At 34.7% G+C, this 18,528-nt stretch overlaps 1 protein-coding gene across 1 annotated transcript; it reads left to right on the top strand.

The window, feature by feature from the left end:
* Positions 1-480: 480 nt before the first annotated feature.
* LOC124353116 (protein D2-like) lies at positions 481-17,514 on the top strand. Its single transcript, XM_046802952.1, has 4 exons — positions 481-807; positions 3,480-3,572; positions 11,052-11,100; positions 17,238-17,514. The coding sequence occupies exons 1-4, from the start codon at positions 580-582 to the stop codon at positions 17,441-17,443; spliced, it is 576 nt and encodes a 191-aa protein (XP_046658908.1). The 5' UTR covers positions 481-579; the 3' UTR covers positions 17,444-17,514.
* The last annotated feature ends 1,014 nt before the right edge of the window (positions 17,515-18,528 follow it).

Genomic DNA, 18,528 nt, shown 5'->3' on the forward strand with positions numbered 1-18,528 from the left:
TCAACAAGGTTTTGAGTACCTGCGCCAATGTGTGCATAAACATAGATTTTTTAAACGTAAAACCTGAAACAAGTAGGCTATTCATGGACAATAATCGACCAACTGATCGATAATGTCTTTCTGTGTAGCAGATTTGATTCATTTCCAAACTGTGCAATTATTTCTTGAGGTAAAGTGCATTTAATGTTGCTTAGAGCGGGCTATGTAAAAGTACAGATAACTAATGTAATAAATGTACCAAAAATTATCCACAATCTATTGAGTACATTAAATTATAGGTGTCTGATTATTACGAATTATTACTATATGCACTCTCACAAAACGCCCGATCTATTAATGAGGCTTTACAAGAAGCATAACGTGTGTTACAATACTCTGATTCAGAACAATAAAATTCAAGTCAGAGACTGCCGATGGGATAATCCAGATGAAATCTGCGCATGCGCGGATGTGACAAGATGGCGTAACTGCAGCGTCGTGTCGTTCACCAGATGAGCGGTTGACGGTCAAGGTCATTAGGTAACAGCTGGTCAAACAGCTGATAGTTCCCAGAATGCACCGTGTTGTGTATCTGTCGTCATGGTTGTTAAGCTCGTGGTGTTCGTGATTTTTGTGTCGTTAGGGGTGAAGGCCGAAGAATGTGAAGTCCAGAACCAGTGGGGCGGCGACCCCTGTAACCTCCCAGGTGGGTTGGCTGTGGAGAGCCTCCCTAACCACCATTCTGTCACTGGAGAGAAGTGTAATTCATTCTACCCAAAGGAGGAGTTCAAGAAGCAGCCCACGATCTCGTATTCTGGCGCAAGACAGGTAGGCTAACAATGTGAAGTAAATCCTCCTCGTTTAACAGCAACTTGTGTAGAACATCGTCAGTGATATCCTCATACATCTCTAAAAACAACGGGGGTTTGGCAATATTTTGGTTTTACAACTACAATTAACGTGTTACATACAACATATTAAAAACACTTAATATCTTCGGTAGGTATTTCTTAAAAGTGGTGTAAATTAGTTGTTAAAAGCGTGGAAATCGCAACTATCTGCTCCTTTTCCTAAGTTGTTTGATACACAAATTTTATTTTCATATAACTAACCTCAAAAAAGTCACATACGTAATGATGTTTTACAAATTGTACGAGTACGCAGATCGAACAATTTGAGTAATTCTAAAAAGTCTGGGACTGTTCATAATGAGCACAAGCTTCCGTAACTCAGTTAATGAATTATTTTCTTTCCAACTTGAAAGTAACAAATAGTAAATAGTTGTGAAAATATATTTATTATTTAGGTTATATCTGATTCCATAAATAAAAATAAAAAATCTCAGCAATCGATCTGGACGTGTAGAAGACTCGCAGGTATATATATATATATATATATATATATATATATATATATATATAGGAAATCTTAAAAGATAGAATAAGAGATAAAACTAAACTTATTACAAGTAAATTTCATTTAGTGATGATAGGGGGTAGATAGTCAAGATAAACAAAAAAGATGATATGAGTAAACCAGGCCACGTGGTTACGCTAACGATAGAACAACAGACCATGTACCGTTATCGAACTTGATCTCGCTTATGTAAAAATGGAGTTTCATGCGAAGGATCCTGCGGATATCGAGACAGACAGAATAGCAGTTTATTCAGCCTCCTGATTGATAGACTACGCTAAGCTCAGCCTAAAAGTAAAATTTTACACTAAGGTGTTGCCCAAGGAATAGCTTTTGGACCTGTCATGTTCATTATTTAAACTAATCACTGATTAAATACGTAGATTAATGAGAGTCTCAAGTGATGTAGAAGTAATTTAGAGTATTAATACACAATATACTTCTAATGTGCGCTACTCTAAATGACCTTGAAAATTGTTTTTATAAACTTTAATATTTATATGAATGTTCTTGTAACGAAATAGAGATAGTAGATTGAATTAAGTATTTGGGATGAGTTATTGATATGAACTTGAAATTATTTTAACACATAAAATATTTCTCAATAAAGTGAAGCAAAATAAATTTTATATTTGTTTGGATTATTATAAATAAACATTTTAAGGTGTTATGGTTACTCTCATGGATTGAGGGCACATACGAGAGTATTTTAAAAGACGAACAAGTAAACAGGGATAAGCATAAACGTAAACCGTTTAAAGAGGCTTGATAGTGTAGGCTATATAATTTTTTTTATTTTACGGAATGAAACAAAATTGTGAACATAATAAATTTAATTGGCCAACATTTTATGAAATAAATATAATTTTGTTTAATGGAGTAAAAAACATACAATGCATTCTTAGTAGTAGAATGTGATAGTAAATTATTTTTACGATACGTCTCAATATCTGGTCATCATACAACAATACTGTGTTATTTGGTAGTGAATGTGTTGTCAACAACAACAATAATAATTGTTTTTTAATTAGTCGAGTTTTTTTATTTAATTCTCGGTTATTGCTTGAATTTACGTTATTATATCAGGTTATTATATTATGTAACTGAAATATTATTGTTAGGACCATTATATAGGGTAACTGTAAAACAATATCGTGTAAAAAGTGACAGAGCCGGTAATGCATATTCGCTATGTTACTGATCGCTGACGAAGTATATATCTTCAGCCAATCACGACACAGCTCCTCCCCTCAACTCACCTTATGAAGCAGATCTGCATTATCGGCCCTGATAGTTTCGGTATAAAATCTGTTTACTGCGTTTTTGGGTCCCTACATGGAGGTCACAATATCTCAAGATTTTAATTTTGTTTCTTTGTTTATTCAACGGACAAAGCCAGTGTACATAAATTATACAATTATCTATTACAGATTAAAATATATTAAATGTTTCTCGGCTTTTATATTGTATAGTTGCTTTTATTAAGTATATTGTTAGTAATAATTGGTTGCAGTGTAAACGGGAAAATTTATATGATATCGTAATAAATCATATTTTACCTTTCATAAGTGAAAATGATATATTATTTTATTACCTGCCAATACTGTACTGTGCATAAATTTTAATTATGTAATGAACGTTAGTAAAAATTTAATGTTAAGAAATAAGAGAAAGTTTTATTTAAATATCCAGTTAAAGATTCCCTTCCCCTATGCTTTTCTTGCCTAATTAATCTATCTCATTCACGTCCAAATATATTTTTTTCTGATGTAACTTATCTACTATACATCATAGCAAATAAAACAATGAAAATTGAGTAAACTAAATCGAAAATACAATTTTTAATAACAAGTTTCAGCAGAACAACCATTGTGTGTAGACTGCTTTGAAATGAGGAGATTACAATAAACATAAATACATAGAATTAATATTTTACGAGTAGTTTACAACTAAGTAAGTTTATTTCAGTCACTTATTGAATATTCAACAAATAGCATTGTAACTGCTGTAGTTTTACCATTGAAATACTGATCTACTTATTTATTACACGTATTTATTTGGACTAAATGTAATATTGTGTTTAGGGTGAGAAGTACACCGTGGTTATGGTGGATCCCGATGCCCCAAACCACCCCGAGGGCAAATTCTATTTACACTGGATAATAAGTAACATCCCAGTAAGTACAAGATAAATTATTCCTTCTAATAGTATTCCTTCCGTCTTATAGAGATTAGGTTCGACTTTATTACTAACATAATAACCATATACTTAGGCTATATTTTGAAGAAATATGATTTGCACATGGTTTTCATTAGCTTATGAGTGAATCATATATACCTTATTAGCCAAGATAAATACATAAAATGATAAAATAAATTAAGTAAGCTAAAATTTTGACAGATAGTTGTATAAGTACAGGTTTAAGTAGAGTCTAATTATTAGATTTCAGCTTTGGATATTTTGATGAATTGCAATTTCCAATGTCATATTTCATACCTCCATAACAAAAAAATAGTTGATACAAATTCACGTCATCCAATGGGTAGTTTAGACGTCAGATGTCACAGGAGGATCACAGAGATTCTGATCCAAAATCACCCTTAAATGTCCATCTCAAGGAATTGGATTGCAGAATTATGTCCTTAGGCCATGAGGCCTCCAGTGTGGGGAGTTAGGTGCCATCTCATCGTCCTTTACCTCTCCATTGTTCATCCTTTGTGGTCGTTACAATCAGTTTTCTGTTGACAACAGTTAAAGGAAAAATAAAATTCAGATCTAAACCGTTGAATATGATGATGATTCAAAGATACAGTATATAATATATAAGTGGGTCAAAATGAACCATTACGGTAAAGACTAATCTCAGATGTAATATTTTAAACTAGCAATTGTTCATACGTTTGAACATTAAGCAGTTAAGTAGTATTGATTGTGTATTGATAACGAAGCAGCGAAAGCTAATATTAACGATTTAAAAAAAGATAAGGCATGTTCATACTAAACGTTGTGGACTATAGACGGAACATGCATCTCCTAAGTAAAATGGTAAATTAATCGTATTTTTTCCGTTTATGATCTACCGTAGCTCTTTGGATTCCTCGATTTTGACTCAGATAGTATTGTTGTTTGAAAGGATTTTGAACCCTAATGGCAATTTGAAGAAATTATATTTTTTTGTTTTTAAGAAAGCATTTTAAAAACATGTCTTCAGTTGTTGAGAACGAGCACGTATAGTTAGCAACAAAAGCTATGTAAATAACGTCCTCCGAAAGGAGGTTTCTAAGAATATGGATGAGGATATTTGGTGTGGGCTTATCATATTAAAGGTTATTCCTACAAGGAGTAACACTGAAGTTTGGTGATGGACAGGATATCTGAATAAATGGGTAGAACAAAAAATACTATGAGTTTCCAAATAGTTAGATTAAATCTTGTAACAAAACAACATTGAAATTATGGAAGAATCTTAACACGTAGAAACACTTATTAAAGTAAATAGAATTTTTGAAATGTACGCCAAAGTTATTCAGATGTTTATATTGTCGATTGAAGCTCTGACAGTGGTTTTCATTGATATTTCCTTCAAACGTTTCCAGCTTTGGCCGCAAGGAGCGCTAGTTGTACAGTAACAACGGCTCTCGGCAATAGTGTACCATGAGGCTGTATGAGCCTGTTTTTTGCAAATAAAATAAAACAATATTGCAGCAGTCTTCAGATAGTACGGCTAGGTACTGCCACTTTGGGATCGCTTGTTGAGTAAATGTAATAAAATTTAACTAATGAACTAAACACCCGGATAACGTTTATATTAACCAAGTTAGCTACAACGATCTAAAAATACTTTTATCAATTTACTAAAATAGTATGTTTTTATTTCCAGAAAGAATTTTTAGGAGGTCAAGATTCATGTATGGCACAATAATTGATAATATGTTTGAAATTTAGGTTATTTCCAAAATAGTCCATCAATCTACAATACCAAAGAATAGAGGTGTCTGGGTGACGAAAAAAATGGGGAGGGGATAAAAATCTAAGGAGGAGTAGACGTCAGCGGAGGGGACAATCGACATATCAATATTCAAGCGAGAAAAGTAAGGAATCTTAAAGGTCAGAAGAGCAGGTCTACCAACTGTATAATTTATGAGTTTTTCGGTGTTTTTCCTCTTTTTCGCCATTTTTGCTACAGTTTCTACCTCTATGGTGAAGTTTGATTGTCGTTTTTTGCTATGTGCTCTCGGTTTTGTTTGCCAATATGCATGTTATTTGCATATCTTATCATTGAATTATTTTTCCCGTTTCTTGATTGGTCAGATTTTGCTGCGCTGTACTTTCAAAATAAAGACGTCGTTTTTTTGTGTTTTGTTGTCGTCATTAGCCATTTTGTATTCAAGTTGTGTTGTGTTTCTGTGATAGAATGTTTCTAGAACTGTGTTTTACCTTCGGACAGTATGGGAGGTATGTGTATGTGTGCGACAATTGGACGGAAATATACACAACTTTCTCATCGATTAGCTGCCTAATTTATTGTTGGATATTCCTGAACAAACTATCCAAGACATGTAGTTTATGCATGATAGGCCCAAGCCCACTAAGAAGCGGTGCGACCAACTCTGAATGAAAGACATACTAAAACACAAAAAAAAAAAAATACAATGGAATTTTGAAAACAATGGTTTACAGTTCGAACATCTGTAAATAAGTATAGTTGAATAACATTAGTATTTTAGCTTCATATTTCAACCATCACAGATAAAGCTAAATTTAAACACAAAATAGTTTAGTTTGCTAAGAAATGTATTTATATGTATAATAAAAGAAATACCGTTGTATTTACATTTTTTATGTTTTATAAGTTTGAAATACCTTTACATTTGAACTATTTAAACAAATTTGAAATGTACTTAAAAGTGTAATCTGTGACATATTTTTATAAAAAGTACTTTATGGATAAAAATTTGGATTTGCTAAATTGTTTTACGAGGTAACAGTAAAAAAAAAAAAAACTGTGAAAACGTATAACTTAAACATTTTGGAGCACTCTGTATACGAAAAACGAATAAATTAAACTTTTTTTCAAATATTCAGTGAATGGAGCCTTTAAAACCCCAAGACAACAAGGCTTGATCTACCTTTTCATTTGAAAATCTTTAGAAAGTTATACCTACCATCCAAAGTGTCATGTTGAGGTATTACTGGGTCTTAAAAATGATTTTTCAGAATTATTTGGGTGCGAAATATCTGAATTTTTGTTAAAACAGAGAAGGTAGGTTTCTTGGTTCAGCCACTCTTCATCGCAGACGGGTGCTCTGCCTTACACGGTATACATTTAGATAGTTTCTAAAGCATTTTTATGTAATAAATGATTTAATGCATAACTTAGTAATTAATATACCTAATCAGAACAGGTATAAACTCTCAAACAAAAATTATTCGGTAATTTTAAAAATAGTCTTAAGTATTTCAGACGATAACAATGATTGTCCGAAACTAATTGTTAGTAAAACTGCATCAAAGGTGTCGATTAAAAAATATTATTGATACAACGGTGTTTTAAAATTGTAATGTTTGTAATTTTAGTTCAGTACGACTTTAGTATTCTATGTATTCCACTACTAGAACCATTATGAACTTCCATCAAATGTCGTAATAAGTATATTAATTTATAAAAAAAACATAAATTGTTATTTTATAGAGGTAATAAAGTTATCTGAATACTGGATACGTGATTTTTTAAATATCAGAGGTTCATTCTGTGCGTTTTGATTAATTTGAGTAAATATAGATTCTGAAGAACTGAAAAAAAACCGTTCCAAATGTTTCAACTATTTTTAGTGAATAACTGAAAGAACCGAGAATTTAGAAGTAATCGAATAATCGATTATTTAGATTATTCCATCACTGCTATTAATGCAAAATTCAGCAACTTCAAAATTAATACTTTACGTGGCTATAGTGGGAAGGGTTTATTCAATATGAATGTTGAATTGTGCTCCAGTTCACCTTCCTCTTAGTGCGACTCTTAGCCTAACTACATCAGATTCCAAACGGTGCACTAAGAGGAAGGTGAACTGGAACTAAATTCAACATTCACAATGTTTAATTTTCATTCTGATAAGAGGTTAAAAAACTGTTTCATTATAACTTTGATTGTAATAGCCAACTTGGAATTCGGTAAGTAACAAATACAAGAAATATGAAGTTGACATTATTTGTAGGATTCATCATTTCAAAATTTATATTTAATAATTAGTTAATAAAAAGTAATGAATACTAGTTTTGATCTTTGGTACATAAAGAGAAGTTGTTAAATTAATGTGTAAAATTAACAATTTAAATGAATGCGTATAACTAAATGAAATTAATACTTAGACTAAGTATACTATTTATGATATATCTAAAGAATAAATAATTAAGACACTTTAATCTTTAGTTGTCGGTATTTAAAAACATATTTGCGTAACTGATATTTTAAAACTAATATATATCAAAATATAATACAATTTTATCAGCTTTTAATGTACCTGTCATAGTAGAACAAAAACAGTGTTGTTCAGCGTCAACCTGTCTGCACTGTACTGGCACCTAGCGGCGAAAGCGGGAACCGCGTGAACGCCGGCTATTTGGAGAACGGTTGTACTGGAATTCGGCGTTACTGTGGGATTTAATTTACCTTTGCGAAGCGACAGCAAACATCTAATTACCGGTAGAGAGAGGTGAGGCAATCTAAGGACTCGTTTGTAATCAGTTAGTCTGCGTCATTAAAATGATCGTATATAGCTCCTGGAATACTCTCCGGCGATAATGACACTATTAATTCTGGGTTTGTAATCGACGGCTTAATTCTACGTTTGGAGAGTCATTCGGAAACAATTTGTGAGCGAGTCGATCATTAGGTGCCATTCTTGCCGTGTAATTACACGGCTACCGTCCGTGTACGTACCGCACGGTAGTCGGTGACCGGTGCGTGCCTGCGCTTATAAACTGGCTGTTTATAAACTCTCTACGGCATTAGTGGATTATGTTGAGGTGGCAACATGATTGATTATGAATTTCGATATCGTTTAAATATACCTTGGTTGGCCGCACCTGTTGGGTGAAAATTGACGCGATCGGTACAAAAAAATCTGATTCATTATGGGTTGTAAAAGGTGTAACACGACGTTTCGAGGCTTGGAATCTATCGTCTTCATCAGGTGGGTGAGTTATTAATACATACAAAAATAAAGAACAGAAAGAAGTAAGTAAAGGGTTCAAACATAACTGATAAAGTAAAGTAAAGGTGTCTCATTTAACCAGGCGAAGTTAGGACTAATAAGCCCTTTGTAACGCTTAACCAGGGGACCAACGGCTTAAAGGTGACTTCCAAACCACCACCAATGGCTGGGCAGGCGGACTGCTTGCAAGGACAGGATCGCTCAGCGGTCACTCATCCAAGCAGCAGCCACGCTCGACGTTGCTTGATCCTGTTATCTTGCGATAACCGTTAAAAAGATAACCGTTGTACCCGCTACATCACACTATTGGCAAGTGATTTGTGCTCGGGACTTGCATCCTGTGCAGTGACAACGCCTGGACTGAACTTCAACCAGCTTTTGGGTATTTTTGAAACCCTTTTCTTTCCCTTCTTTACTTCTTTCTGTTCTTTTTGTTTGTTATTTATTATACCTCTCCCACCTGACGAAGGGGATATATTCCAGTCCTCGAAACGTTGTGTTATACCTTTTATAACCTATAACGATGGCAAGTGTCCAAAATCCTGTTATCCTTTTAAAACTTCCATCGTGAATAACAAACTTTAAACAACAATTGATTAATTATATTTTCAAGTCTGTGTTTTCAGTTGTAAAGTATTTAAACAAATTGTAACTAGTATTTCAGTACGTTACCTAACGTTATAAATATCTTGATTTTGCTTGTGTAATTTAGAGGAACACGGTGAATAAACTATAAATAATTTACTTTATGTAATTAAAAACTACATCTAGAAGCCATCGTTTTTGCACTGTTGGCATTGGTTTTATATTGTAATAGCATTTTTGTGTGTTAGTAATAAGACCGTTAGGTTCATCATATTATTTAATATGATGCTACTGATACCGATGGTTTATTTATTTAGAACTTATTGCTTAATGAACACATGATTGGTTTACTTAGCTTGTGTCTGCCCTAAAAAGTTCGACATGCATAGCCTACTCATAGATTCTTACGGAGACAATACAACTTGAGTTATTAACTTGACAAAATCGCAGAAAACTTATTTCTATGATACTATACGTTGTGATAAGTTACTCCAAAGAATACAGCCTTTTTAACTCGAATATGATTATATATATATATATATATATATATATATCATATTAATCATTAATATATATATAATATATATATATATATATCTTATATATATTAATATATAAGATATATACTTTCTGACCTATGATATATATATATATATATATATATATATATATATATATATATATATATATATATATATATATATCATAGGTCAGAAAGTGTGTGAATTAAAGAGTTTAGTTTTAATTAGAAAACAATAAATACCTATGTTGTTCAATCAGAAAAATTTTACAATTTTATGAAAATTATATTTGTTCTGTTTGGAAAACAACAGTATTTCTTCTTTATGGAATACTTCTTCTATTTATTAAATGGACCTTAAAGCAAGCACGTAAAATTAAGTATGGGGAATTTTAACGAAATACTAAAAAAAGAATACATTTTTGGCACATTTTACTGATAAAGGAAATTGCTGAGAAAATAGTTTTCTACCCATAACGTATTCTAGAGCTCTTCTGAGAATATACCGTACATTTTTCATGTACGCCAACAAATAGGTTCCATCCATTTATAAATAATTTCCAAGATTCCTTCCATTATTATCGACAAACTATTAGGAAGTGCAAGGATTTTGTCTCTGTGCAAAAAAAAGAATTAAAAAAGAGCGTTCTTAATTTAATTTATCCCTTATTTAATTTCTTTTAGTAAATAATTAATAATGATTAGTTTAAAATCTTCGAATGTGAAATTACGTATTGTGCACTATAACAGCTGTACAACGTTCCAGTGAGTTAGCGTATAAGTATGTTTTTAGAACTGTTAATACTAACAGCTGAAACAGTTAGCAGCTGAGTACTGCGCATGCGCAATAGATCCGTCGTAAGACGCATATTTCTCTTTTAGTTTCTTTACTCATCTCATGCCAGGTTATTTATATTACTGTTCTGCATTCTTGCAAGATGATTTACTTCAATGACAAAAAGCATTTAATGTACATTTATTTATCCCAGCTCCTTAGCTAAACAAGGGGAATAATGATCAATTAATCAAATCAAAGCAATTAAGTTAACTGGATTGTCCAATAATTACTTTTCTGGTACAGTAATGTGCGCGTATATGTACAATAATTTATACGAGATAAAGGATATAATGATTTAAGTACATCATCTACAGTTGATGTAATTACCTGCACATACGACGGGGCTATTAAGATTACAGGGCTCGTAAATTATCGTAGTTCGACATCGTACATGAACGGATATCACTATAACTTATAATCACTGTTTAATGAGTTGATGCGGAAAAACTTTGCAGTTTCTAGTTCAGTTTTATAATTCTTAATCCGATTTTTTTCTAGGGAGACGACCTGCAGGGTGGCAATTTGAAGGCTGGCACAGTTCTATCACGTAAGTACAGTAACTGCAGTGTTCTTAAAGATGAAAGGATTATTTATATGTTCACTGACTATGAACTGAGAAAATACAGCGTTATCGACAGGCGGTTATGTCAATGGCGCAGTGTAGCGGGTACGGCGGTTATCGCAAGATAACCGAATCAAGCAACGTCGAGCGTGGCTGCTGCTGGGAAGGGTGACCGCTGAGCGATCCTGTCCTTGCAAGCAGTCCGCCTGCCCAGCAATTGGTGGTGGTTCGGAAGTCACCTTTAAGCCGTTGGTCCCCAGGTTAAGCGTTTGAGAGGGCTTCTTAGCCTAACTTCGCCTGGAGTCCGCCTGCCCTACATTTGGTGGTGGTTCTGAAGTCACCTTTAAACCGTTGGTCCCCTACATAGTTAAAGCAAACTATTAAACTAATAACTGCCAATTATTTACTACAGACATTTATAACCATTGTGTTTTGTCTAAAAAAAGAAAAACTTATTTACGTAACTTAAATCGTAAGTTTACGATACGATACAGCTAAACAATTCTCCTGCCTTCATAAGATTTAGCAGATTTTAAAAATAATCTGATGATTGCTCTCATATAGTGTAAGTTCATTGATCAAGCGTCTAGTCTTATTTTGATCCAAAAATCAAAACTCAAGAAGAATAGTAAAATAGTGATAACTATTTACAACACAGCCCAAGACAAAATCAGCTGTCGCTATTCAAATTGCAAATATCATTATTAGTGTAAATACGAATGTTAATATAATTGTATATAAGCATAATTAACAATTATTTTACAGGAATTTTAATACTTTTTTATATTATTTTATAAATGTTTTATTGTAATATATACTTTTTCCTTCAGATGCTTATTTTAATGAGATTATCGTATGTAAAACATTTAAATTAAGTTATTTATTTTGAGTGGAGTGTGGAAACTACGTAATTTTGTTTTGAAGAAAGGTTTGTATCAATAATTGCCGCCATAAATTTATGATGGTGAGTATCAACCAGACAAGGAATGCATTGGAGGAACCTCTTTCTCTCAGCTTGAATAGTTTCTTTTAGCTAGCTAAATATACGTATAAAGCCAGCCAGGTATTACTTACATGGGATGGTGTGTACAATTTTACCATTAATGGTTGAAATGTCCATTTTTTGTTTTCACGTGTAAATTGTGAATATCGGGATGATACATTATTCGATTTAGAAAAAAGATTGCCTGGAATATTGTGTGGAGTGGATCCTCTGCTGGAAATCTCCACAGGGTGCTCATATTGCAGAAAAAAACCATAAGAGCCCTTGCTGAACTTGAACCCCAACAAAGCTGCAGACATGCTTTCCAATCCATGGGAATAATGACCGTTACTGGGATGAGTAATTTTGCGTGTTCATCAGCTGAATCTGCAAACAGGGAAAGACCTCCACTCACATAACACCCGCCACGCAATCAACTTTGTTCTGCCTCCACACCGTACAGCACTTTTTGAAGAAAAGCCATCTTACATCGGCCGAAAATTATGGATCACTCTACCAGACAATATCAAAAGACTAAAGGGAGAAGCTCTGAAGAGGAAAATCCACAACTTCCTTGTAAACCAGCCATTTTACATCCTCAAAGAATTCCTAGAAGTATGCAGAGAAGAATTGAGATTCCTAGACGAATCCTGACATCATTTATAGCCGACAATATTAATTTTAATATATTTAACTGTTGTGTTTTAAACATTATGTAACTCTATTACTGTTCTTGAAGAATATGTAAATAGAGAAATTTGTCTATTGTCTATTGGGCATACTTAATTTCTTAATGATCCATATATTTATTGACCTTGACCCTGGCTCGTTCTTGTCTTGTGCAGCACATAATGTGGTCAGGTAAGGCAGAGTGAGGGGAGTGCAAAACTTAGTAATTCTTACCTTCTTGTCAGATAGAAAACGTAATTGCACTTGAGGATTGTTATTTTTGCCAACGAGATTGACTAACGAGAATAATCGTTGGACAGACCCTCCGATAGGTCCCGATATATTACCCTGTAGTCAAGGAGGGTGATGGTAAACTAAACTATCTAACTAGTAGCGGGTTCGTGTCGCGAGAGGAGCTGAGATAGCGCTTGTGTCGCTTTTATTGTTTTTTTTAAGTAAGGTAAATCTCCTTTTAAGCCTTATTCTGTCCGTCCTCATGAGCCACTGGCCTGTGCGAGGATCTTTTTACTTATCAAATAGAACAAGGGAAGAGTCGATACAGCACAAGATCGATGGTACTGATAAAAAGTGATTAGGCCACAGACCGGATTTGAACCTGCGCTGTCTACCACCAACCTATTTCCAAAGTACGACGTCTTAGACCGCTCGGTACATGTACTGCTCGGATACGCCGGCAACTAGTTTGCCAGGAACTTTATATCGTTGCCGCCAGAGTGTGCTAGTCAATAATTGTCAGCTCACGCCTCTAGCATTACCTGACTTATCTACATACGAAACGCGAACTAATTGTCTATGGCGAGTTTCAAATTTGAGAATGTAAAGCATCTTTTTCTCCTATCTTAGTCTAATGGATCAAATCCCCTAGAATGTGGTCTAAAAATAGACCACACTAGGAAATGGCTTCGATATGAAATAGTTTGTTTATTCGCGTTAACTGCAGTTTGATTAAGATATCGCTCCACATCTTTATTGGTGGCTGTCGCACATAAACACGGTCTCGATGATTTAGATCACAGTAAAGCAAAGACAACCCCATTACAGCAGAACGAGCCCAAGTCGGTACCAAGGACAGATAAACTTGTTCTGCAGCGGTTGTTCAATTATTCTACGACACCGTTCAGTCGAGATTGCCAGCAATGTCGCGCGGTGGCTGCTCGCTAGTGTACGGCCGTAACGTACAGTGAGCTGCGATACTTATATCAGTGTCTGTCAACGGGTACTGTAACAAATCATAAATAATGAAATATATCGGCTGTGCTCGCGTACAATACTCATTGTTCCTGGATAAACCGAGTTGATGGTCGGGCTACAACTCAGAGTAGAGCATTACCGGCCGATAGCACCTTTGCTCGTTAGATATGTCGTAAACCAACACCGAGTCTTCTCTCAGTCAACAGCTTTTTCAGTTTTGTAGAATTTGATAAAGTTTGGTAGTTGACAAAATTTATTGTAGCATAGTTAGAAAATGGACTGGGGTCTTTTCTAGTATGTCCCCGCATTCTCTATTTTAATTTCTATAAGTTAGATTACGTTACTAGAGCTACAAATATAATTTGTAAACGTAATTGAGGTTAGGTTAAGCTAGGTTTTTGACAATAATTTGCAAAAACAATTGAAAAACGAGTTTATTAATTTGTACGAAAAAACACAAATTAGTAATGAAAGATGTTTAAAATAATATACTATTCTGGTGGCCAGAACGCTTTAATGTCCTCCAGGATTTGTTCGAACAAATCTGTGTTTTGGTGGCGATGTTTCCACAGAAACTCACACAAGTATGAGTCTAGCAAGTTGCGACCGCATTCGTTCCTATTACGCCGTTTTGTCGACGCCCAGAGCGATTCGATTCTCTGTGTGTGTGCTCCTGTTGTAGGATCAACAAAATTTTCAGAATGGGTTAGATCACGCGGTGCTTGCTCTTTTAGAAAAAAAAAAAATTAACTCGAGCTTGCAAAGTCCAAGCCCAGATCAAATGGCGCGCGTTTATCACTGATAAGATAAGACGAGTGGAAAACGCACCTTATATAGGTAGGAGGTGGCCAAACTCGTGATTCGTCGGTTAAAAGTGACCAACCAGAGTTTCAGGATTTCCCGCTTTTCAATTGACAATGAGTTAACCGCTTTAATTACGATCTTTGTGAATGCGGGGACATATTAGAAAAGACCCATTGGACTGTTGATAGAAAATCGATTGTTATCTGTCATTAATTATCTGCCAAGTTAGAAAAGGCTATCTATATGCTAATTTAATTCGTATCATGTGGCTGGTTGATTTTTGCCCCTCATGACCACTATCTTTACTTCATCTCTGATTGTCAGATTGTGCAAACAGTCCCCGTCCCCCATCATCTTATCCTAAACTAAATTATATTTTTGGACAGCGGGTTTAAAAACAATACGTTCTCTCTTTTGCTCCACAAAAGAAATGATCAATCTATTCTTAATCTGAGAAATATCACAGATTCAAATCTTACATATCCTACAAATCCATGTGACAATCAAGTACGAGGGAGAGTGTTTCTGTACGAGTTTGACGGTATTATTTGTTTAAGTTTATTATCGGCGAGGGGACTTTGAGGAGACTACGCAGATTTTCCATCGCTAAATAAAAAAAATACGACGTTTCGAGGACTAGAATCTATCGCCTTCTTGAAGTGTCTAATATTAAAGCACAAGTTTAAGCATATAGAAGAATAAACATAGCAATACATGATGATGAACACACCATAGTCAATGTTACCAAAACAAAGACCCGAACCAGCACCTTTTCCGGAGAAAAAAGACGAAGTGCCATTGAACTCCAGTAACATATGATACGTAGACCACAACATTCAGGGAAAGAGTTCTTCAATGTTGCCGCGTTAAGTCAGAGTGGGCTTTTAGCCCTAAATTCGGCTGGTGAAATAAGGCATTCCTTATCTTATCTACATCTGTATGTAGATAAGATAAGGTACTCACTGTGCATGAACTGGATTCAAGTACGTTTAAGATTAGCTTTTATGATGAACACCATTTTTGTTGTCAACTTTAATGTTGATGTGTTCAACGTCTTTTGTCGATATTACTATCTTTTTCGTGATTTAACTTGTGTTTTATTATTTGTCACCGAAGAGGATAGATTTCAGGAATCGAAACCTCGTACGTTTTTTTGCAAGACTAAACGATTGACAGGTGTGATAAAGAGTAATGTGGTGTACGAGTGCTGGATTCGAACCTACATCGACGCCTCAGTGAAGGCCAAGTAGAACTGTCAACCGGTAGCAGACTTCTATAAATTGTCCTTTCTCCATAACTGCCACAGAAAGTCAACCGTTTGTTGCAGACTCGTTAGAGATGTGGGCAAGCCGCCAAGTCTCACTCCGAGACCTGGACACTTTGTGATAATAAACCTTATCAGAGATCTGACACGGCTTGTTGTGTTGATAAGTTCGGCTCTTACACCGTGCATGCTTAAGAACATCGTAGGGTATGTGAGGAGACCATACTGACTCTTCGTAGGTGGACCACCAGAGATGGATGGTCTCTATGGAGTCAGTTGATTCCGTCAGTGGTAGTACTAGGTCTGGCCATTAGATCGTCGTTACCAGTTTTGTAGTGTGACCTTTATGTATGGCCTCTCATATAATAAAAATGTATATCTGCTTTTGTTCAGGATGAGCTAATCAAAAACTTGAATTAAAGCAAGTTGTACACTTTAAAGGTCTACACGAAAAATTCCAAGGTAACTGTAGTTGTGACTATCCATGAGGAAAGTCAAATTTGAGATTTTAAGTTTTTAATTACAGATTAGGACTAAGGAAGGAATTAAAATGAAATGAGATTTATCTTTTATTTGAGGCGAAGTTAGGGCTATTTAAGCCCTCTCTTCCAATCAACCTCAATTGCCTTACCTTACCTGGAATTCTGTTGCCTTCTGGTAAAATTATAAGTTTATAGCTACATGATAAGAGTCTCAAAATCGAATTGTCAGTACAGATGATTCCTTTTTAAAGAATGAAATGTTATTCGTAAGGTTTTTGGAGCCAGGACCGGTGCTATCTTGTAATCAATAATCTTCTATTAAAAATCTTCTGATTTTTCTGTTTACAACGCGTCTAAACATTCAGTACGTACACAATTTAAAACCTTTTGATATTTCGGCCTCACTTAGAAAAGCTATCTACAGTCCGAAAATGTGAAACTAAAACTTCCACAGGGTGCCGAAATATTTGAACACATTAATTATGTCAGCAATTCTTCGACGTAATATAAACCGATGAATTTAGAAAATACTTTAAGTAGAATACTTCAAACCATTCACCCTTTTTACGAAGAATAATGACTGTACCACTCGTTGGATTGGAATATCAACGTTAACCTAATATGCTTTCTATAAGCTGTATTTAAATCGTTACAAGTTTTTATTGTTATTATTAAATAAATAATGAAACAACTGTTGGGTTTGTTGCAGAGTATCGGGGTCCAACGCCCCCTGACGGCACGGGAACTCACCGGTACCTGCTGCTGTTGTACCGCCAGGACCCAACGGCCAGTCTCACGTTGGGCCTGCCTGACTCTCGCCGCAGCCAGTTCGACCTGGGCGCCTGGTCCAACGGCCTGTGTGGCCCCCTCTCTGGCGTCCAATTCCGCACCAACTTTTCTGGGAAAGAGGACTAAAGGAAGTCAAATCTTAAAACCCCTCCCAACTTTATTTTATTTTGTTTTGAAATTAAAGTCTGAGAACTTCATGTTTCAACATTTATTTTTTACATAATTTATCGCATAGGCTACCCGAAAAGCAAAGTTGGGCTAATTTCATTGTTGAAGATTCAGGACTGGAATAATCTTCATTACTGTGGTGTTAAATCATGTTCGCTTTCAACGCTGGAATTCATGAGAAGAACACGAAGGATTGGAATATGGGGAAGATTATAATATGAACTTATACGAGTAGAAGGATGGGTGTGCTTCCTTTTACTCATCTTATCACCATATATTTAATGGTTAAAGTTTCCAAACCATTACTCAACCAAGCACATTGCTCTCTTCTCTGTTATAATTTAAAGTTTTTACGATGTAACATTGGATTAACACTTAAGAGGACGCGTGAAGGCAGTTTGCTCAGCTTACTTTTTATTACTCTTTATTTTCAATCAATAGGAAATTTTATCAAAACATATTGTGATTAGTTTGACTAACTGTGTCTCTGAATGTACTTGAAATTACCTGCAAATAAAACTGTATTAATAGGACACATATTACACGTACCAAACTCCCAACAAAATGGTATTATTTAAAACTACTAGTCCCTTCTACAGATACGAGTAAAACGAAAATATGTAGGAAGTTGTAAACTTATATATACATATTTATACAAGTTTTTATAGATTGAGATAATTCTAATGCTTCATCAACCCATGGCATCGTGGTTCTAGACCCAACCGTAATTTTTTCAGTTTCCACATTACTTTAAGTTGTCTGAGAACCCCTATTCACTATTGTGAAATTTTCATCAGGGCGCGAACAACGCCGCTGTCGTGTTGCCTACTTTCTTGATTTTAGATATCTTTTGTACATATACAATGTCACTGTTCCATGCCTTCATCAAAAAACCATTTTCCCAGATAATAGAAATCGGTAAGGATTGACTGATATTTATCGTGAGCTACATAATCATTTTACTCTTTAACTTTTGGTGGATAAATATATGTGGTTGGTATCATCGATATCTGAATCCCCGCAAGGATACTGAATTCTTGCCC

Source organism: Homalodisca vitripennis, chromosome 1 (genome assembly GCF_021130785.1).
Source record: "Homalodisca vitripennis isolate AUS2020 chromosome 1, UT_GWSS_2.1, whole genome shotgun sequence".
NCBI lineage: Eukaryota > Metazoa > Arthropoda > Insecta > Hemiptera > Cicadellidae > Homalodisca > Homalodisca vitripennis.

What these genes read in the sequence shown, in the direction of transcription:
- LOC124353116 (XM_046802952.1), top strand. Translation starts at nt 580, where the DNA reads ATGGTTGTTAAGCTCGTGGTGTTCGTGATTTTTGTGTCGTTAGGGGTG. An exon ending in GGATAATAAGTAACATCCCA is followed by an intron (nt 3,573 to 11,051) that starts GTAAGTACAAGA and finishes ATTTTTTTCTAG; the next exon opens with GGAGACGACCTGCAGGGTGG. An exon ending in GGCTGGCACAGTTCTATCAC is followed by an intron (nt 11,101 to 17,237) that starts GTAAGTACAGTA and finishes GGTTTGTTGCAG; the next exon opens with AGTATCGGGGTCCAACGCCC.